The following is a 23162-nucleotide window of genomic DNA, read 5'->3' on the forward strand; positions in this document are numbered from 1 at the left end:
ATGACAGTTTTCAAGGACCTGTGGAGTTGGTGTATCCCCTCGTGTTTCATGGTCTCATTTGGACCAAACACAATAGCATAGAGCATTTTATTTAGCACTTCCTTTAGAATGAGATTTCTGCTGTAAATCTGTGTCATCATTGTGGGTCAGTCCTTATCTCTCTTCTCTTCACAATCATCAGCAAAGTTAGTGAGTTCATGGTTGAGTATTGAAAGATTTATCTTTACATATTTAGGGGAAAATGTCCATTTTGCTTCCAATGTACACCACTCATGCATAACATTATGACCACCTTTGCTGCCAAATAAGCCGTCACTTCACCTGCCAGTGGTCAGAATGTTATGCCGGATTGGTGGACATTTATTACACATGTATGTGTACAGTCACTACTCTGCTTACGAACATTCATTTTACAAACACTCTTAAAACAAACACTTAAAATTATGTTCTGAATGCTCCCCTTGCTGAGCTCAAATTTTGTTCTGCGTGCCTCTTCACCTTAGTAGGAAGTTCGCAACTACCTACACCTCGCAGCACCATAGCCTACGCCACCCCAGCATCACAGTTCTTTGTGCATGAGCAAACTACTTAGGAATGATTCAAGATACGCAAAACCATTCAGAACTGAATGTATATATAACCACAATTTATTTTATTTCCAAAGTACATCCTACTTACACTTGCACTATACACACATACACATGTAATACAATCCAAAATGGATAATAGTAGTGTGAATCATTTGTCCTGAGCATAAAAATTTTAACTTTAAAATTTACTCTTAAAATGGATCTAAAACACACTAAAATTATTTTACCTTAAATTCTGTCTTTTATTACAGCTTAGATGTATTTATTTAGAAGAATAAATCAAAAGGCATCGTGTTTAAATGTGTTCTTTTCACATATTGCCTGTATTTTATTATTGTTCTTTTTCTTATCTGGCTCTAATTTTCAGTTACAGGAATATTTAGAATTATAATTTAACTTAAACCTTGGATCCTTGTTTGGGTAACAACATAACATTTTCAGGTCACTCATATGAGGATGCTAATGATTATCCAGATTTGAAACATGATTTGTGGTAAAATAATACTTTGTGCCATCTTAAATTTCTGCTCTAGGATTAACTGACAAAAATAAGATAAAGGTTAATATAAATCAAAATCATTTCAAGGTGTAATCACATATCTCCTCAATAAGAGAAGAAATAAAATTGAAATTTGTGGGTGCTTCTGTAAAAGAAGAGAATTGGCTTGCAAATCAGAGCAACTTCTCATGACAGAAAAGACAAACTTGAAGGTTTCTTGAAGGGCAACACACACAACTTTACATCTATTTTGAAGCCCGCCAGACTCCTCATGCATACCTCTACTTGAGAAGCAGAAACAGGCCAAGAAGAGCTTTCCCTTCACTTTGGGAACTGTTAATCACCTGCTTTGACAGTTAAAAAGACTTTTACAGTAACATTTCAGACATTTAGCTGAATCTCTGCTTCAGAGAAAGTAATGAGTGCAACAGTAAAATAAGATCTAATTTGTCCAGCACAAAAGGCAAAAGGACTGCAGGACAGCATAAGTGACAACAAAAGGGCTCTTTATTTTATTTTGTAGATGCAAATATTATCAAGAATTCAAGGAAAAGTATGTGGGGGAACAGGATGTGATCATGGTATATTTCTCTTAGAACAAGAAACCTTTTGGTAATTGTAAAATGGTGATATGTGACCCTGAGGCCGCTTAAACTTCGTGTGCATCTGTATGGAGAACAACTAGGAATCTGGCTCTGATAAAAGCCCATGTGGTTTCTAGACTCTGTACACAGAAAAGTACAAGTTGCACGATGTTCAACCCAACTGAAATGAGTTGATAGTTTTTCAGCAGTATGTGTATCTTTATGTATTCTGTGGGAAAATGATGGACAGGCAAGATTTACTGACATCCTGTGTCTAATCCCCTTTGTACTGCAGCAGAACACACAACCTTCACAATGTACACAGGTGGATCAGTTCTCAGATATGATGGGTTAACGGTAGATGTTGAGATTGTAGATCAAGGCAACAGCGTAAAACCATTTCTTAGGGCTTTAGAAGTTTGGAGGACCTGCCAGAAGGATGACAATCTCAAGAGCAACTCAAGAAGATCTGTGTGCGACTGTTGTATTTGCCTGCTTTCTTTCTTACTTTCTTGCAATAATTTGCCTCCTTTTTTTTTTACCTCCCCTATCCCCATCAGTCGTACCATATAGTTCCTGAGTGTGAAGAAAAGCCCATAAAGATAGCCATCCCAGATCAAAGGCCTATGCTGCCCCATAAAGCGGGATCAAAGCCTGAAATGGGTGCAGAGATGTCATAACTTCTTATAAGCTGACTGAGCAGCTATCCTCAGTTGGGTAAAGATGACAAGTTGCTGCTGCCTGGTTAAAATTACTATCACACTTTGAAAGGGATAAACTCCTCCATGTGTCCAGACTGTGGAAAATGTATTTTGGTTTGTCAGTCTCCGTTTTCTTTCATGGTCATTTTACTGTGGTTGGTCAGTTACAGAGTCAAAGTCAATCAAGTCTTCCAAAAAAAAAAGAAAAAATAAGGAAAAGGAAATCTGTGAGCACGTACGTGAGGCTAAAGTGTGAGACTTGATTCGCTTTCCCTAGACAGGAGCTATTTGTGAGTGCAGCGTCAAGAGGCAGCCCCATACAAACAAGTTGTTTCTTATTCTTCTAAGTGAACTAAAATATGAGAGCATCACTGTCCCTCACCAAAATAACCCCACCAGCTCCAGCACATATAAATCAATGAGTCAGAGCAACAGCAGCAATAGTTAGCCAGTGAGTTACTGAAGTGGGAATCCCCACAGGTGAAACTGCTTTTTAGATTACTATTTACAATTAGACTGTTACATTTGCTTTGGTATGAATACATACAATATCATCTGAGTCCATGTAAACAGAATAAAGAATGTCAATCAGTTGATGTGATGATGAGATTTTAAGCCAAATGACAAAGAAAAGTGCATAATGTTAGCAACAAACTGTCTACAATATAATAATTACATAGGTATTGGCGCTAAGATGAAATAGCAATTCTTCGATTTCATGCTATAGTATATATCCATCTTTTTCTGTTTTGTGTTGAATTTATTATCAACAAATCTCTTAATGATATGCTTCATTACTTTTTTAGTCAATAAAATGGCTAAAAAGTAATAAATTACCATCTTAACATTGGGTTCTGCTAGCACTGCGTATGGTGTGTTTTGGTTTATGCCAGACTTCATATCGTCTTCCAAGCTTGAAAAATTACCCAGTTTTTGGAAGCTGTAAGTCTGTTATTTGAATCTGTGCAAAGTCTTTTAGCTTTTCCAGATAACTGCAACAGCTGTTGATACTGAGTCGGTTCAGGCAGAGTTTCCACTCAAAAGTTGGAGATGATAATATCATGGCTTTATATTTTAAATCAATCTTTTCCCCACCTCTAGTGGCAAACAACCAGGCAAATCTTCGTATTTGTTGTAAAGCGAGATAACAGTTTTTGTTGGTAATTTTGCCATCTTAGACTGACACTGACATCATTGTCCAGTCAGCACGGATCCTTGATTGAGCTCCTCCTTTTCTTTTATTACCTTAGCTTTCCTTTTTGCCTCCCCCCCCCCCCCCCCCCCCCCCCCGCGCGCGCGCGCGCGCACACGCACGCAGACATAGTCTCTCTGAGGGAGTAGGGAAGACAGGTTTTGACTCGGCCATCATCATTGAGGCTGCTGGCCTCTACGCTTAATCTGTCCCCAGGTTTCCTGAAATCGTCTTGGTCAACATATTCATGTGGTCTAACATCATCATTTTTATTTCCTCTTCATAATTGAAGCTTATATTGCTAACTGAGGTTTGCACACCTGTTAGTTGCACATGGGGTTTTAATCTTACCAGAAAAACCTGAGAGACATCAGCTCCAAAGGGAGAAAAAGGAAAAAATACTACACCGTTAAGGGCGTGCCTAAGAAAAGAAAAGTGAAGAAACAGTGACCCTACAGCGATCTTGTCCTCACATAACCCACAGTCAGATAAACGAGAACAAAGAGTAGATTGATGCAATGAGGTAATAATGGCATTGCCCTTTTCTTTTTCTACTTTGTTACTTATGAATAACATCAAAGAAGTCAAAGTGAAGCTACAGGCTGTGTGACTCAACATGAGCTCAACTGTCAGCACAAGGAATTTCTGGCACCAAAGCCATAGGTAATATGACAGTAATATGTTTATTATTTATATGTCATTACAATGTTTCAGATGAAAGAATAACTATGACGCAGAGGTGTAAGTGATGATTTTAGTCTTTGAGTTGGTTTGTATTGGCTGTATAGGGAAGGATTAAGGCCTATTAATAAACACAGTGTATGTAATGTATGGGTAAGACATGTACAGATCCCTGGCTGAACTGTCTCTCATATGAGTAATGTTGCCTTTGCCTGGGCATGTATCTTGATCTTTTATTCATGGTGAAACACTCAGTTTACACAATCCATTTTAATGAAGCGATTCCTTGGCCTTAAAAGGGGAATACACTGTTTCAAAGAAAGAGACTTTGGGTGTGGACAGGTGGTGGTGTGCTTTTTTGGGCATGCAATTCTTCATTTTTTGTTTTCAGAATTACTGCTCCATGGTTATTCCTGATCAGGTGAAAGCACCCTGCAGCAAACTGACGCCTGTGGGAGGAAGTTGGAGGCTGCAACAGGTGTAAACCATTGGTTCCACCTCTGGAGGTCTTCAGGGAAAGACCACAGCCCCCCCTGACCGCAAAGACCCACCAAAAGCTGGCTTGCTTACAGTTATACCCAACCATGCAGTGTACGCTTGTCAGGTTAAATAGGATTCATATTTTCTGGCCAGGTGCATTCCTCTGGAGGAAAGATTTCTGCAAGTACTCCCCTCCGGAGACATAGTTTTTATTTTCTGTGTTCACTAGAAAGTACATAAATTGCTCCCACAATGGATTTTAATAGCATAGCACTGTGACCTGTAGCAGCTGACCTTCCCCTTGCCTGTACACAGCTCTGGGGTCCTTGAGCTTGAAGTCATAAAGATGAGGCGTGGAACTGCTCTAATAAAGACGCCATGCTGACTGACAGCTTGTAACTATTGAGTACAGTGCTCAAATCCTGCCTGTATGTCTGGAATCTGGGCTCACCTGTATTTCACCTTTAAGAATTCAGAGGATGCCATCCAAAAAAAGATCACTCACATTGATATCGACATGAAATGAGGATGATGATGATCAACAACTGTTTTTCACATAAAAAAACGACCAGACATTACTTTGTTGCTGTCTTATTTTTGGAGATATCACCGTCCTCGCAGGATTTTCAACTGAATAAAACAATAGCATTGTCACCAAAAAATAATTTGCCAAAGAAATGACTCAAGTCATCTGAGTAATCACTTATCAGTGCAACTTCATGATGTAGATTAACTGATCAGTTAACAAGTAGCAATCATACTCACTTCATGTGTGTCAAATGCAAAACATCCAAACAAATCAAAATGAAAGGTAACTCTGATTAGAGGGTGTATTCCACTGTAGACGTTTTCATCTGTTACATTCACATCGTAGCAGATGCTCATTTGATCCTGAAAATATAAACAGGAGCTTATGGTTTGCGTTTTTGTAACCTGCAGCATCCCAACTCGATACATGTGTATAAGTAGCAGCAGTTATGGCATGTTTTCTGTGCATACATGTTTCTGGTCGTGTTTCCTCCATGTGATAATGACAGGAGAGAGTCCCCAGCTGACCTTCACTTAAACTCTGTGTTTAAACAGCACAGGCCCAAACTGGTGTTTATTGGAGGCCTGTTAGAAACTTGATGCCCCGTGAATCACACTAAAGCTAACACACCTCAGAACATCGAGGGCTCCGGTAAATTATTATCAACAGGGATCCAGACAGTGGCCTTTAGAAAGCTGATTTTGAGGCCTTCTATCATTTGTTTTTTTGTCACATAGTTGAGGAGCGAATGGCCAGGAGGAATATGTTGGGGAAAATTAATGGGAGCATTTGGATGCAGTGTCCACTTCATTGCAGTTGTTTGGACATAGTTGTTGGGTGTTTCTCTTATCTGGTAAAGCTGTAGTTATAAAAATGTTGACACTTATTTTATTAGCAGTTTACAGAGAAACGTCTCTGCTAAACAAGGCTTTGTCTTAATTCATTCATTGGCTGTTAAGCCACACAAAACTTACAATACATTACTTGCATTAGCTGAAGCCCTTTCCATATAAATATGTTCGAACTGTAACATTAAGTTTATCTACTGAATTGCCCCGATTTCATAAACCATTAGCCGTGATGTAGTTCTCTCCTCTCTCCCTATGGGCCTTTTTAATAATTCTAATCTTATTAATGTCATTCTGAGACAAGCACATGCCCACACTCTGCCGGCTCACTTTGCAGGATTGTTAATATCCCTCTCAGTATTCCGCTCTAGCCATAAGAGACTTTGTGTAAATATACACAGAAAGGCTGACTTATTAGGCACACTGCAGCATTTTTCTGCCTAACTAGTCTCATGATGTAATTTGGATGGGAGCGCTGGTAGCCTGGGCCTATTTCACGGCTAAGTCGAGCCTCTAATTGTGTGTAACGTTCCATCAAGGCACTAATCAGGGCAAGGCAGACCCAGCAGCCTGACGAGTGACAGTAATTGCTCTAGCTCAGACATGAAGGCCTTTTTCATGAAATATTTACCCACCCATCTGTTGACTGTTAACCCCCACCTACCCCTGCATGGGACAGATATGGACCCTGATATTTAATAACAAATGCACAATCGTGGGTAGTATCACATTTACATGTACATAAGATACCCTCAGACTTGAATTTAGGTTGACATTTTCTGAACTCAACATCTGTGCCCACGTTTTAAGGTCCCTACACACGTAATAAACCTTCCATTTAATGCATGAGATGAATCTAATCAAGTCTTCATCAGGGTACTATTTGTGTCTGACTTCACAACGTCAGCCTAATCCTTCACCCTAATTCACCCACTACAACGTGAAGAAACTAAGAAATGCAAGCAGAGACCTCTTCTCTGATAATGCAGCACAACCAAAACAGTCGCTGAGCACAACTCTGTAGGTTTTTCTGCTTTGCTACAGAATCTCCTGCTCTGTTAAAAAATTTGACCCTGGTTGTTCTTAAGGTTTTTCACACTGCTGTTATTGAACCTTTTACAACTTCACAACTGGAGGACCTACAGTTTTGATAACTTGCTGACACAGACAGGACATTTGTGTTCACTTAATGCCTTGATTGGCCAGATGTGTAGACTTGTGAAAGCAGGTAATTTTTGAACGCCTGAACTACTATCTTAGCTACTACACATGTCTCCCACAGGTTCAGAGTTTACCTATGTTGGTGGGTGGTGCAGGTCATGACTGAGGTTGAAAATGTAAAACCCAGTATATTCACAGCACCTGGAATGTACAGAGGACAGCTTAGCACTTCACATGCAGACTTTAAATAGATGCTTCAATTTATAGATGTTCTCCCACATGCAGACTATTACTAAATTCCACAATTCACAGATGTTCCCTAATCGGACATATTTATATCATAAAAAAGGACTTAATGTGAGAATTAGCAGATGTGAAGCTGTTTGATTTCATTATTTGGGCAGGTCATTATCTGCTTGGTTGAACCATCATAGTACCACCATTTGTACTGGAAACACTGACCGGCTGATAGCACTTTGCTTCTTTAAAAAATTATGTGTCGCTATGAAACCATTCAAGAGGAAACTGGAAGTTTGTGTGCAGTTATCTCAGTGTGTTAAGTTCCTTGAGTCTCATCCCTCTCAATGCAGGCAGGCCACATCCATTAAAAAGAGCTATAAACACCTCTGCTACATTATAGCTACATTGGCCAAAACCGTTCTGGCTTTTGAATGAGCCATCACTGTGCATCTCCCAAAATACGAGTTTGTACGTAGAGCCCAAAGAGTTTGCCAAATTTCTCCCATGACTGTAAAGGGACAATCCAAAGTTGCAAAACTTGTCAAGCCTTTAAGCTGACACACTTGTACCCATGGCTCACTCTCGATCACGCTCAGTCCCCAACAGCCTCTGTGTTTCTCTCCTCTGTCAGCACAGTGCTGAGTGAGCGGCTGGTGGTCTGTGTTTACCTTATTAATTAGCCCAGTGATCCAGAAACACTCTCCCTCTGGTAAATAGAATAACACTGAAAGGTTACTCTGGGCTGGGAGCAGAGGCTAAAGAAAATATATGACAGGGCAGGAAACAGGGAACGGGAAAACTGAAAGAGAGGGCATAAAAGTTGGATAGAGAAAGAGCGTGTTCGTGTGCCTGCATTTTCAGTTTGTTTTGGAGCTGTCATGAGTAGCAGTGATCAGAGTCAGGGAGGAAACCTGATGCAGTGGGTTGTCATTCTGCAGAATTTAGAGCCCCTGTGATCATCAGTCAACGCTACATCTCGGGTTCTGTCTGCCACACCACCACCACCTGCTATTTTCTTTACCCCCTCTGGTTTATTTTTGTAATGTACATAAAGTGTAACATTGTATCCTTGAATCTCTGAAACTATAGATTTTGACCAAAATAAAAGGGACAGAGATTAATTGCCACTTTAAATCCACATAAAATCTTTAATTCATCGCCTGAAATCGCTACCAAAAGGTCACCTGAGTTTTGTGTGAGCAGAATGAATCATTGCAGTTGACTTCATGGATTCTTGAACCGCCTTGTCTTTGTCGTTATGTAGTCCGGGGCCACATAGCTGACTCAGGTATGCTCCACATCTTTCCATTTGGCTGAAATTGTAGATTGGAGCACTGCAGCCCAAAATTCAAAACAGACCTTTAGTAGACAAATAGATGTGCTTTAAAGCGCTTTTATGAATCCATTCCAACTATTTCAAATAACTCGGCTCCTCCATTTTTGGGTCCGAATCTCTGTCCAAAGGTCTACAGTTCCAGGCCATACATGGAAATTCAAGAGACGGAGCACAGTGAAAAGAATTACATTAGCAATACAGACTTTTGTCTTGGCTACTAGTTCAAAGAAGGGCAGCGGAAATGTGGTTTTCATTAGGCATTGTTGGTTTAAACCAGGGTAAAGGTCACTTTAAAAGTCCACAGAGAAACTCTTTTTGACATCATGAATAACTCCATATTTAAGAGCATGCAAGCTGGAATCCAAAAAACATGATTCTAATCTATGATTTAATTAAGTAAACATAAATATTTTTGCATATGCATCTCCTAAAACCGATGCCCCCTTCGTTCTTCTGTTTCCACTTACACGTATTTTAAAACTGGTCTAAACCTGTGCCACTTGACATCTGGCCATAATGTGAATGTGAATCCAGTGAATCTTTAAAAATAATTTGCTGCCTTCCCACAACTTGCCCCCGTTGAGTGAAATTCTTTGCAAATAGTTTGAGTCAGTTTGTGCTTCCCATTAATACAAATTATAACATTCCTGAAGACTTTGCTTTGATGGAAAAAAGAGACTAAAATACAACAATAACCTCTTTGGCCCCTCTGACTAGATTTCTTAAATCACAGTGCAAATGTCCGGACTGCTAATGACCTAATTGGCTGCGGCAGAGAGCGACCTCAGACCTCACTTCCTGTTCCATGGTGCTATTTGGAGGGGGAAGGGGTGTAATTTAAGGCCACTTTCTCTATTGTAATGATGTGAAAAGAGTCTGTGATTTATTGAGGGTTTTTTTTATTAATTTAGTTAAGGCTATTAAAGCAGAACATTTATCTTTAATAATGAGACTTGTCTGAAAACTTATAATTCAAGGAGTGGTCCATCTGCTCCCTCTGCCCTTTGTCTCTGGTGGAGTCTGGCTGGTTATTTATGGCATCATAATGTAGACTGTACTTACCCCTCTAACTTATCAAATTTAAAACCTCTGCCATTAAAACATCTAGACCGAGTTCAAGGTTGAGGATTTCTGCCATGAAATTGCTTAGTTTTGTGGCTCATCATCCTAAACCAGAGCTACACGTGTTTTAAAAATATTTTGTGGTATTTTCTGTTTTTCAATTCCTTCTAAATAGAAACCTGACAACAAGTTAATGATCAAATAACTCTGACTGAGACGAGCTTTTACCCACTAGAAAATAAATAAGCGCAAACTTGTTGCTTCTTGTGAGATATGGTTGTTAACAAGTCTGCCAGTGCCACTCATCTAATTTTTATATTTAAATCCAATCATAATACAGAAGGGAGTGGACAGTAATGGCATTTAATTTACGTTAAGATCACTTCCTCTGATTTGAATTTTTTGGGCTCTACCAGGCTTTTAAATATTGGAGAATATCTCCAAACTCCAAAGCTTGTATTTTTAGCTCCTCCACCCCTGCTGTGATCATGTGATCATATCTGATTCTCCTACTTCCTCCTCCTCTTCCCTCTTTTTTGCCTCCACCCGGGGTGTTTGCTGCTCACCGCATACCAGACGCCACCCCAACACTCCCAGGAGGAGCTAACGTGAAGTCCAGATAGATCTGCAGCAGCTGAAGGCTTCATAAGCCAGTGCCTTTGTGTGTGTGTGTGTGTGTGTGTGTGTGTGTGTGTGTGTGTGTGTGTGTGTGTGTGTGTGTGTGTGTGTGTGTGTGTGTGTGTGTGTGGATCAAACCTGTCAGTATCAGCCAGCCTGGCTGCATGATGTGATTCATAAGAGGAATGCAACATGTGTCCTAGAGCTTTATTGACCGATGTGACTGTTATTGAAAATGTTTTTGTAAGGTTTTTGTTTTTATTCCTCATTGTTTCATAGCTTTATCTCAGATTGAAAACAGTGTTGAACAGTTACTGGGAGCGTTTGGGGATTTATTTAGGTTGAAGCTGACATCTGTCCTGTTGTTGATTGTTTCTTGTGTATGTCATAAATTGCCTGCGTGTGGCTCATGTTTGTTAGGAACAGAGTTTAGTCTGTCTGTCACATCTGAAAGGAATTTGAAAAAAGAGCAAAGATTGTTGTGATAAGTTCAGTGAAAAGCGGTTTTGAAAGCCACGTCAGTCTTAATGTTTCCACTGGTCCAGTACCCAAAGAAACTTCAGCTGCAGCTGGATAAAGAGTAGACAGCATGAAGAAAAGATGGCGACTCTTGGTCAGAGGTCTCGGGAATCTGTTTTCGATTGGCTTCTTTGACTTGAAAATATAAACCTGATTTATTTCCCTCTTTTTGTTTTTCAGTCCTGCACGACCCTTTCGATTCCCAAAAAGGTAAGACCTGCCAAAAACACATTCTGGATTGCAAAGCTTTCTCCTCCTCCTCCTCTCTTAATTCCTGTCACCCATCTATCACTGCTTCTGTGGAGCTATCATTCCTCAGTAGTGAGTCATGAGAGTTATCGATGATAGTTGTGTCTTTCTGTGTACCTGGCCTCTTTTAGCCATCTTGTCTCTGTGGAGTAAATGCTGCTGTATGAACTCTAATCCAGGAGACCGTTTAAGTCTTTTTCTGGCCATCACAGAGGTTTGCAGTTGTAAAACCAAGACTGCTGATAACACAGACTAATCAAGCAAAAGTTGTTAAGCAATTTTCAGTATTTTACATTGTTTTCTCTTTTGTCCGCTGGTCCAGTAACTTTTGGTTACTATTTGGTTTTCCAGCTATGCTGAGCTGATAGCAGATTGGCCGGTGGTGGTGCTGGGGGTGTGCACAGTGCTGATTGTGGTGTGTGCCCTGGTGGGCGTTCTTGTGCCTGACCTCCCTGATTTCTCTGACCCACTGCTGGTGAGTACAGTGCCCCCCGCAACACAAACCTTCCACATAACCAGTCAACAAGATGGCTTCACACTGGCTTCAGCCAAAACTATTTGGCTTTATTTAAAATTAAAGTTTAGGTGGCAGAAAATTTTGATTGCATGTTTACAGAATACCAGAGCTTTTATAAGAATTAAGAACTTCATTGTTCTTGTTTTCTGTATAATTGGCCAGGAGAATAACAAAGTGTGAGATTTGCATTGTTTATTTGGATGTTAATGTTTCCCATTATTGTAAAAATGCAGTTTATAAACAAAGTTTGTCTTCTTTGTTCTCCTCCCAAAGGGTTTTGAGCCACGGGGAACAGCTATTGGCCAGCGACTGGTCACATGGAATAATATGGTGAAGAACACAGGCTACAAAGCCACCCTGGCCAACTACCCCTTCAAATATGCTGACGAGCAGGCAAAAAAGTAACTTCAACCACATCTGTTACACTATCAACACTTTACACTTGAATTCTTTTCAAAGGTATTTAAAACAGATAGACAAGACAAGTCTGGTAATTTAAGAAGAGTCTCCAAGTTTCACTTCAGCCATCTGAAGACTGTGGGTTGTGGGTGAGACACAGAGGTAGAGGAGGAGGTGGGGTTTTTTTAGATGGATGAGAGGGCAAGAGGGGGCCAGAGGACTGAAGGATAATGCTGACAGACCTGCTGAAAAGTCAGAATTCCCTCCTGAAAGAAACGGGGCTCGATGGAGAGATCTGTCCATCCACAAGGTCATGTCTGTCTCCTGTCAGTGGAAACCTGCTTACTGATCAAGAGCAGGTCTTTGTATGTTTATGTCTGTCTCTGTATGCCTATGCTCATTCCTAAAACTGCTGCTTGTATCTGATTTCTTATATTCAGATTTTTTATGATTAATAGTAACCATTACTGGGGGTCAGTGATGGATTAATTTGGCCACTGACCCCTGGGTTTGCATCCTGGCTACACTAAACCCATGCTGTGTCATGAAGACCATCAGACATAGAATCCAATGCTACATTGAATATTCATCAGCTGGATCAACTCCTGTGAGCTGTCAAAAACAATTGATTTCATTATTTTTTTGGCATCAATGAGCATCAAGAGATTTCAATACTGATATAATAGCAGTTGTCTGGGATGAAAGGCATTGACATTGCACTGAGTTCACCACCCTCTAAATCGCATTTTATCGCTGTGTCTAAGATTAGAATTTCTAAACCTCCACTCCGATTAGAAAATGGATCCTTTCAGCCGTGGCCTGGATCGTCCCCCATCTTCCGCTGCATCTGTGGCTCTCTTTGTCTTTCTCCACGTCTGTCTGCAGATGTAATTGTGTGCTTATATGTCTATGCTGCACGGTAGACCTCTGCTGCTGTCAGCAAGCTTCCCAGGTCCCCTCCCCTCTGTCTGTCAGCCCCTCAGTATCTGTGCAAAGCCACCTTATTCCTATGCCGTCCTGTTTGTAGCTGAAGATGTGATACACACAGGAAAGCTCAAGCATAATCCTCGCTTGAAACACTGGCATGTAGAGACGATACTACCTTATTCATGCTACATCACATAAACACTCCGCCGATCAGGCCTCCATGCTCAATCCAAGTTATTACTGTGATTATTATAACGATATGATGAGGATCTCAGTAGAGGACCATTCATCTGGTTTTGGAGGGAACAATAATTACTGCCAATTATTTCTTCACTGAGCTTGAAATCTGCTTCCTTCATTTTGCGTCATGCTGACAGTGCAGCCTCAGAAACAGCAACACTTCTGTTCACTGTTTGCACAAGTTCACTCTTCCTGGGTTTGGATTAGTAGCTGTGGCCTTGTGCCACGTTCTAGGGGATATTTTAACTGATAGTCTGCTTTTTTTTTTTTAAACAACAACAATTTACAATAATTCTTCAAAAATATGTTCCAGCAATGTCTTGTGGAGCTCAAAGAAAGGAAAATACAGCATAAAACAAACACTTGGAACTGACTGCTTTAACATTTGTAGAACAGAAAAAATGTGTTCATCCATTTTTCCAAACAAAACAAAACATGTGTATTCCATTCAAGAAGCCAAACTTTCTTATTTTTCAGTCACCAAGAGCCCCGGTGGCCTGAAGAGCACTTTGAAAGAGACAAACGGCATGCAGAGTGGGACTTCAGTAAGGAATTCTTCTGTGATGTCCCAGGTCAGTTCCTGAACTTCACCAACACCATGGTTTCCGTTCTTAATTACATAACAGAAGAAGAGTGATAGATCTTTCAGTAGGTTTCTTTACAGCCAGTCTGCTCTTTATATGAAAATCTGAATCTTAAATTAATTTTATTACAATAGAAATTTGAGAAACTAGCAAGATGAGAAAATTTACTAGAAATGACCAATCTTTTGCCAGCACATCTTTTCTTTTTTTACTGGAAGATTAAACAATCCACCCTCACCCAAATGAATCATTCTTCTCATTAATCATCCTTTTTTCAGTCACTATCTCTCTGCCAGACTGATGGCATAGATGTCTGACTTATTATCACAACCATAAAAACCTGTTCTCTTCTTGACCTAATAAAACTGTTGACTTCATGCAGGTGACAGTTACTCTCGACTGGTGTTCACATCAGCTGAGGGGAAAAACCTGTGGAGCATTCAAGCCATCAAATCAATGTGCAATCTGGACAACACAAGGGTACGTACGTTGGTCATGAAATGGTGCTCATGTCTCCACAGCCGAGGTGTTTCCAAGTCAATCTGTTTCTTTCTTCTTTCTAAAAACCATCTTTTACCCATTTTAATATGTTAAACACGTCCATTCATCCCCAGGTGCGTTCCCACCGTGACTATTGGAGTCTTTGCCAGCGCACCAATGATGCTTCCTGTTGCCCCAGCTGGACTCTTGGTAACTACATTGCCGTCCTCACCAACAGGTCATCCTGCCAGAAGATCACAGAGCGTGATGTGTCGCACACGCTCAAGATCCTGCGCTCATGTGCCAAGTATTACCATAATGGCACGCTGGGCCCCGACTGTTGGGACATGACCCTGCGCCGGAAAGACCAGCTCAAGTGTGGTAGTGTTCCCCGGAAGTGCACAAGATACAATGCCGTCTACCAAATCCTTCATTTTCTGGTGGACAAGGACTTCCTCAGTCCCAAGAGTCTGGAGTATCCTCCACCTGTGTTGAAGTACAGCATGCTCTTCTCCCCCACGGAGAAAGGAGAGTCTATGATGAACATCTATTTAGACAATTTTGAGAACTGGAACTCATCAGACGGTGTCACCACTGTCACAGGGATTGAGTTTGGCATCAAACATGACCTCTTTCAGGACTACCTACTCACAGACACAGTGTACCCTGCCATAGCCATAGTGATCGTCCTCCTGGTCATGTGTGTGTACACACGCTCAGTATTCATCACACTGATGACAATAATAGCCATCATCAGCTCACTGATTGTGTCATACTTTCTCTACCGGATGGTCTTCAACTTTGAGTTCTTCCCCTTCATGAACCTTACAGCACTCATCATCCTGGTCGGCATTGGTGCAGATGATGCCTTTGTGCTTTGTGATGTTTGGAACTACACCAAGTTTGATAAACCTCATGCTGAGTTAGCAGAGACGGTTAGCGTGACTCTGCAACATGCTGCCCTGTCAATGTTTGTCACCAGCTTTACCACCGCTGCAGCATTTTATGCCAACTATGTCAGTAACATCACTGCTATACGCTGTTTTGGTGTCTACGCTGGAACTGCCATTCTGGTGAACTATATTCTCATGGTGACGTGGCTCCCAGCTGTGGTGGTGCTGCATGAACGCTACCTGCCCAACATGTTCACCTGCTCCAAGCCTCCACACCAGCAGAGGGGTTGCTGCACCCGGACATTCTGGGCCGGTCTTTGTCAGAAGGCCAACAAATGCCTGTTCACTGTCTCTGAGGCATCAAGAATCTTCTTTGAGAAGGTACTACCCTGCATTGTTATTAAGCTTCGCTACCTCTGGCTCTTCTGGTTCCTGGCCATCACAGTGGGTGGGGCTTACGTGGTCTGTGTCAATCCAAAGATGAAGCTCCCGTCGCTGGAACTGGCAGAGTTTCAAGTGTTTCGATCCTCTCACCCATTTGAGCGCTATGATGCAGAGTACAAGAAGCTTTTTATGTTTGAGAGGGTTCATCATGGTGAGGACCTTCACATGCCAATAACTATCATCTGGGGGGTGACGCCTGTTGATAATGGGGACCCCTTGAACCCCAAAAACAAAGGAAAGCTTATCTTGGACCGCAGCTTCAATATTTCCAGTCCAGCATCTCAGCTGTGGATCCTGAACTTTTGCCAGAAACTGAGGAACCAGAGCTTTGTCTTTCAGTCAGAGGAACAGGACTTCACCAGCTGCTTCATCGAGACATTTAAACAGGTCAGTGCACATGCTCTGCTGCTTCACCCGACCACCTAGCACAAGCAGCGCTTCCAAATTCTACTTGGAAATACTAAGTATCATAATAATGATATAAGGGTTTAATGATTATTTCCAAAATAGTAATATTTTTAAATAGTTTAAATCATCTGTTACTAATGTGTTTATCTGTAGAAAGTAAAGGACAACTCACTTTTTTTTTTACTGTGTTTTTAACAGTGGATGGATAACCAGGACTGTGCTGAGGGCTCAATCTACCCCTGCTGCAGTCAGTCCACCTTCCCCTACAGGCCCGATGTCTTTGAGCTTTGCATAAAGAGAGCCATCATGGAGCTCGACCGGAGTACCAACTACCATCTGGACAGCAAGACCCCTGGGCCTCGATTTGATATCAATGACACTATCAGAGCCATAGTTTTAGAGTTCCAGAGTACCTATCTCTTCACACTGGCTTATGAGAAGATGTACCAGTTCTACCGGGAGGTAGGGCCCATACAATTTCACATTTCATGAGAAATTGTTGTACTTTTGTTTGCGACAAAACACAACAATTTATAAAAGAAAAATTGATGATTATGTACCTTACCAAGACAGCATAAACACAGGGAATGTTGTAAGAAGGGAAATTATCTCTTAAAATAAGACTTGAAGAAAGAAATTGGTGTTTCTGGCTTTACCTCTCAGGGCGTTAATGATTGTGGTTGTGTTTTAGGTGGATGCTTGGATCACAGAGGAGCTGCGCTTGGCCCCTGTAGGCCTGAGTCATGGCTGGTTTGTTAGCAACCTGGAGTTTTACGACCTGCAGGACAGCCTATCAGACGGTACTCTGGTTGCCATGGCACTGTCAGTGGCTGTGGCTTTCAGTGTCATGCTCCTGACCACGTGGAATGTCATCATCAGTCTGTATGCCATCCTGTCAATAGCTGGGACCATATTCGTCACCGTCGGTTCCCTGGTGCTTCTGGGCTGGGAGCTGAACGTCTTAGAATCTGTTACCATTTCTGTGGCAGTGGGGCTCTCAGTGGACTTTGCCGTTCACTATGGTGTGGCGTACCGGCTCGCTCCAGAGCCCGACCGTGAGGGGAAAGTGATTTTCTCCCTCAGCCGCATGGGCTCTGCGATCGCTATGGCGGCACTCACCACATTTGTTGCCGGGGCCATGATGATGCCCTCAACCGTATTAGCCTACACTCAGCTGGGTACATTCATGATGCTGATCATGTGCATCAGCTGGGCCTTTGCTACCTTCTTCTTTCAGTGCATGTGCCGCTGCCTGGGACCCCAGGGGACCTGTGGCCAGATTCCTCTCCCCAAAAAAATGCAGTGTCAGGCCTTCTCTGAGGCCACATCCACAAGCCCCTCCCCTCATGGAAAAGGCGCCAGCCAAGCCAAGTACCAGCTGGACAGCAGGGGTGGCCAGGTGGAGCATTATGAGTTAGAGCCACTGGCATCCAGTCAGAAAAGTGAAGATAAACCTCGAGAGGAGCAAGAGCCTTGTACTCTGCTCTATAATGGGATCTCTCCTCACCACCATACTGCTGGTTATTCACCCATCAATTATAAGAGCAAATCTGAGACTGGTAGAGCTGGCCCTGAGAACGGCCTTGTAGCCACACTTAGCACACCGTCCAGGTGCCATTACTCTCAAAATACTAACTGCACCTGTGGGGACCCTCCTCCTACTCACCTCCCTCAGCAGTGGACCCTCCACTCGTGTATTCAGCCTGCCCAGGACTCTACGTCCTGCCCCACCCCATCTCATCTCTTTCCTCACTCAGGAAACACTCTCTTGCCCTCAAATCTGGACCCAGTCTACACACACATGGAGTGCCGAATGCACTATATCCACTGCCCGTCCACCCATTACCACCACTGTTCCCAAGGAAGAGTGGCCCACAGGCAGGTACCTTCACACAGCTGCCATCTCAGGAAGTACTGCGTCCATACTGCAAACCTGCAGGCTGGTTCAGCCAGAGAGCCGAGATCCACAACCCCAGCTTCAAACCGGGACACAGGCTCAGCTCCAGGTCCAGGTCCAGTCTCTGGCTCAGAGGAAGATCATAGACCTGAAAGGAGTCAATCAAGTCCTGATAGTAGTCAAACTATCTGCAATGCAGCCCCAACACAAGCTCATGCTCAGTGCCCCTCGCCCTCACTGGGCTTTTCACACGCAGCCTGTCCTGAGAGACAGAAGATGAGAGACCATTGTTGTGGTGTTAACCATGTACCAACCACAACCACAGAAACAACAATGCAAACAGATGCTTGTTGTAAAATCCCTGGCAACCAGGAGAAGCTTGAAAGTATTCCCGTCACACGGGAGCCAAGTGACAAAAAGAGCAAGCGCACCTCCAAAAGTGAGCGGGCGTCCTCCGCCTCTCCAAAGAAGCTCTACTGTTTTAACAGGACTTTGAAAGTGAAGTGCAACTCAGCTTCAGAGTTTAATTCGCCAAAAAGTGAAACCAGTGTGCCTCCTATTGCAATAAATACTAATCCCTCTTCTGAAAGCTTATGTTGATGAAAAATTGATATTTTAATAAAGCTCAGTCCAGAACAAATAGCAAATGTCCAAAAAAACGCCAACAACAAAAAAGACTCACTTCATGTTTCCATGCAATTATATAGAGTCAGGGATGTGTTTACTGACCAAGTGCCTCAGTGTGCTTCATAAAACAGCATGGATCCACTTAATGTATTCTGTTTACATTTTTCTTTTTGTAATCACCAATTCTTCACATGCCAGATTTCGTCTTTGATTTTACAGTGAAACACACTGATATTGATGAAGCTGCACCATTACGGGGAAATTATTCAAACTTTTAAGTGTTAAATGTACAGCAGCCATTTTTGCACCGACAAGAAACCGTACATTCAGTATTGTGATATTGCGTGAAGCTACGGATCTGTGTTGTCGGCTGTGATCATATTAACATTAAAAAAAAAAAAAAAAAGACATCTTAAAAGCTGATAAAAAGGTTGTTGCCTGACACTTTTTGTATTTTTGAGAGCTTGTGTTGAATTCTCAGTGTGCCCTTGTGTTCAAGTCGCCACATGCCTCAGATGAAAGATGTACTGTATGATTAAAATGTCTCTTTTTTTTTTTATCACTATTGTCCTGCTGTGTGCTATTGTCTGCTCCTCCTGTCGTATGTACACACCATAAAACGAGATGAGCCTCCGCAGGAAGAACGGGGGTACATCTTTAATCATAACAGTGCTACACCTGTTTCATTGTCTCATAACTGCTGGCGCCCTCCGTGCTATCGGTTACACAGGGCCTGAGGTCATTGAATATGAACTGGGCTGGGCTGCCTGTTCTCTGGGCTCGCAAAGACTTGATTTACAGGAAAATAATGAATCTGCCTTTATTGCTAGAAATGTTGAGGTTTGAAAATGGGTTATGGAATCACTTTAAAGAGATACAACTGGAATCAACCCCCCCCCCCAAACTGGTGTAATAAGTTGCCTTAAAAGTTGTGTTGTAAGGCTTATTTGTAACTGAAAGATTTGCTCTGAACTTGAAGGCCTGCTGAGGCAGACAGCCTTAATTACAGGGAGACAACACTCTGGCACAAAGCACTAAGAAAACAGCCCAGCTGCCATTAGCAGTGGTTTTGCTCGTCTAACAAATATATATTATGAATGAGTTACTGTTTTGTAAAATTTCCTGGGTAACACTGGAACAAAACTTGCTGACTGCTTTGCTTTCTTGCAGATTGAAACATGACCTATTAATGAGTGTGGTTTATTCTTCTCCAACCTTTTGTGACATTCAAGGAGAACTGAGGTTTTTTTTTTTTTTGCGCTTAGTCTTAAAGCAGCTGCAATAAAAACTGCTCTCAGTAACAATGGATCAAATTCGTAATGTGTGCCGAAGAAGCCAACTCAAATTAATCTGCACAGAAAACGCACTTGAATCTTGAGCTCCCTGAGGCTAAATGTCTTTTAGTCTATTGTTTTGGTTGTCCAGCTTAAAGCTTTACTGTTTGCTCAAATAGAGAATATGATTTAGCAAAACAGCTGGAATCTGTTTCGGAGAAAGCAACAACACAGTTGAGTGACATTAACAGCTAAAGAGCATATGTGGGATTGACAAACTGGAGAATGGTCTTTATTGACCGTATCGTATGCCAATAGGGAATCAGCATATTTCTGCTGCCCCCTTTGTGGCAAAAGTGCTATGACAAGTTTAATTCATTCACTAGCTCCCCGTTCAGGCCGATTCTCAATTGTGGAGCTCCGTTGGTGCAACAGGAGGTGAGAGAATTTGCGTTTTAGCAATTTGAAAGTGGTTGCGAATGGTAATTTTCTTTCCTCCTATGGCTCAACACGTCAAAACTGACTGAGCTGTCAGGTAATGGGTGCAGACAGCTCATTCATCCCCTTTTCCCTCTCCTGGTCCCTTCAATCTCATTTGCCTCTTCTTTCTGCTACTTAATCAAATCTGACCAAACACCTGTTTCCTCAGAGGTAGGCTGGGAACAGAAGCCGTCATCCCCTCTGATCGTCCCTCTGCCCCCTGTCTGTCCTCCACTGTGGAATGTGAAGGCCGATATGCTCCCAGAAGGCTAATGGTAAGTATCACACTGAGGAAAATATTTTTTTTTTTTGTGGATGCATAGAGTTCACACTGGCTCTTTCTGGCTCCCTGTTTGTCTTGAGATCAAAATGAGGCAGAGACAGATTTCATACTTGAATGACTGTCTTTCGATGTAGAAGTTCAGCATTATCTATCTCTGTTGAAATCTCGCATTTACTGTTTCATTTTGCATCCCAGACGTTTCTCCAATTGTGGTTGCAGTGGGGCTCTATGGAAACATGACAAACTCATCACAGGCTCTTAGATTGGATGTGAAATGCTACTTTCTTTGATATTTTGGCCTCAGACTAGCAGCTGGAACATGAGCGATGGGGGCAATGATGACAGATGGTGTCAGAGAAGGAAGGAAAATGACTACTGCTTTTTTCTGTCTTAACCCTGTCACACCCAGTAATTCCAGAACAAACTTCCACAAACAAACAAGTCCTATAACACATTACATAAGTAAACCACCCACACTGGGCTGGCTTGATGTGTCTGTTGAAGGAATGATCTTATTTTGGCTCATACAGCTCAGGCTTGTGCTCCCCTCTGCTGCCTTTTCCCTGCTCCTCCACTCAACCCCCCCCTCAGGGTTCTCTACTGAGGCCTCCATGAGCATCCCTGTAATTATATTTGCTTAAACAGAGGTCAAATATTAACTATGGCCATGGGGCAGTGTTTATTACATTTCACTGCAAGGGAGAATCTCAGAAGCACGTGTGTCTGTTCTAAGTATAATGTGCAGGCCTGGAATAACTGCGAAGAGCCCGCAGAGCTGGAGAGCTTGTTTACAAGGTAAACATTTGTTTCCACTTTTCAAATTAGATTTCGGTAGAGTCGTTGGACTGGGCCAGATTCATGGAAGTGCAAAAGGTTTTCCTTCCTTTTGATCTGTGGAGGAGTTTCTTTTTTTCAACATTAACGACATTTCCATCCAGAATTGCACAAAACAGTATTTTGGTATGGAATATTACACATTACTTCATGCTTCTAAGCCTACCTCATACTGAAAACATTTTGTTAAATGACTCGAATATTTTAGTCTTTGTAGTTAAAGTTTCTTTGTTATTATGAAACCAGTAATATACATATTAATGCTAACATCGTGTTATATACCTGTAGCAGCTGTTTTTTTCATTTGCTCCCTATTTTCTGGAATTTTGGTATACTGTATATATCCAAAGTCTATTTCGATTTAACTCCAAAGAAAGTTGTCTTTTTGAGTTCCTCATTCCAATAAACTAATAAAAACATGAAAATATGGCTGACTGATTTAATTAAGATCTTAAGTTTAATAAATGCCTTCAAAAGAAAACCTCTCATGAATTGACAACCGTCATGCAGCCTCTAGTTTGGAATCAGGAGAGGGGGATTATTTATTATCATCTACTACAATCCCTCAGTTTTTAATCCTTTTGTTTACATTTTGTCATTGCTGTGTCTATGTTTTCAGCCACACTCTAAGCCCCTTTACAGATAAGAAGTGAGTTGGTGAATGAGAAATGTGGCCTTGCTTTGACACACAAAAAAAATTCACGTGCTGCATCTCAGAATTTTCCTCTGTATCGCCGCGAGATAGTTGTTTGTGGTTTTGAGCAAAAGTTTTTCCAACCAATTAAGCATCAACTGAATAACTGAAGCCCACTGCACTGTAAAAGCGATAGATCCTTCTCTTATCAGAGCATTTTAAATAACACACATTTATTTAGGACCCCCAGCTCTGTCACTCAATACCAAATACATTTTAGTGGCACTGACACTAATAAAAAATCCCAAGAAAATATAAACAACTGCGTAGTATAAATGGAGGTTTGACAGATTCTAATGCTGCGCTGTGCTCAGATTAATGGACTGTCCACAGTGTATAAGCAGCAGGGGCCTGCAGACAGGCTCTAATGTTCAGAACAGCTGGCTAATAAAGGCTGGGAGGATGCAGGCGGACAAGGCCAACAGGGCGGAAGCTTTCCTCTGCTCAGTAGCTTCCTGTTTTCAGACACGCAGCTCAAACGAGGGGAAGCTGACTGACCTCAGATTCACTCTCGTCTTGCAGTCCAACAAACCCCAGAGCTTTTGGAGATGAAATCATTTGCAGTTGCTTGTTGAGAAGAACTGGCGTCATGGCGTGACACACCCAGAGCAATTATAAACAGCCTTCATGTGGTGATCCCTGCAGAATCACTAATTAACACTGGGTTTGCACTCAGCAGTCCAGGCCACAGGCAGTGAAGATATGGCTGACATACGCCACCTAGTGGTGAAAGTAGTCCATCAACCTTTCACCTCCACCAAGCAGCTTTACTGTATACTCAACCAATTTGCACGCCACTTAGTGGAGGGATGGATGGCGGGCCAGAAAATAATTTCATTTAATTCAATTTCAGGGCAGTTCTTCATTATTATTATGAATTTTATTTTTCTGG

General features: G+C 41.8%; 1 protein-coding gene across 4 annotated transcripts in view; it reads left to right on the forward strand.

Annotated features, from left to right (window-relative positions):
• The window catches only part of disp1 (dispatched homolog 1 (Drosophila)), a 79113-nt gene extending 59972 nt beyond the window's left edge, over positions 1-19141 (forward strand). For all 4 annotated transcript variants that reach the window (XM_029496956.1, XM_029496958.1, XM_029496959.1 and 1 more), the window contains 8 exons: positions 11221-11250; positions 11641-11764; positions 12080-12207; positions 13850-13944; positions 14339-14436; positions 14571-16160; positions 16380-16643; positions 16873-19141. In XM_029496956.1, coding sequence (XP_029352816.1) covers positions 11221-11250; positions 11641-11764; positions 12080-12207; positions 13850-13944; positions 14339-14436; positions 14571-16160; positions 16380-16643; positions 16873-18678 — 4135 coding nt within the window. In that variant the 3' untranslated portion in view covers positions 18679-19141. The remainder of the gene's footprint in view (positions 1-11220; positions 11251-11640; positions 11765-12079; positions 12208-13849; positions 13945-14338; positions 14437-14570; positions 16161-16379; positions 16644-16872) is intronic.
• The last annotated feature ends 4021 nt before the right edge of the window (positions 19142-23162 follow it).

Source organism: Echeneis naucrates, chromosome 24, assembly GCF_900963305.1.
Source record: "Echeneis naucrates chromosome 24, fEcheNa1.1, whole genome shotgun sequence".
Taxonomy (NCBI): Eukaryota; Metazoa; Chordata; class Actinopteri; order Carangiformes; family Echeneidae; genus Echeneis; species Echeneis naucrates.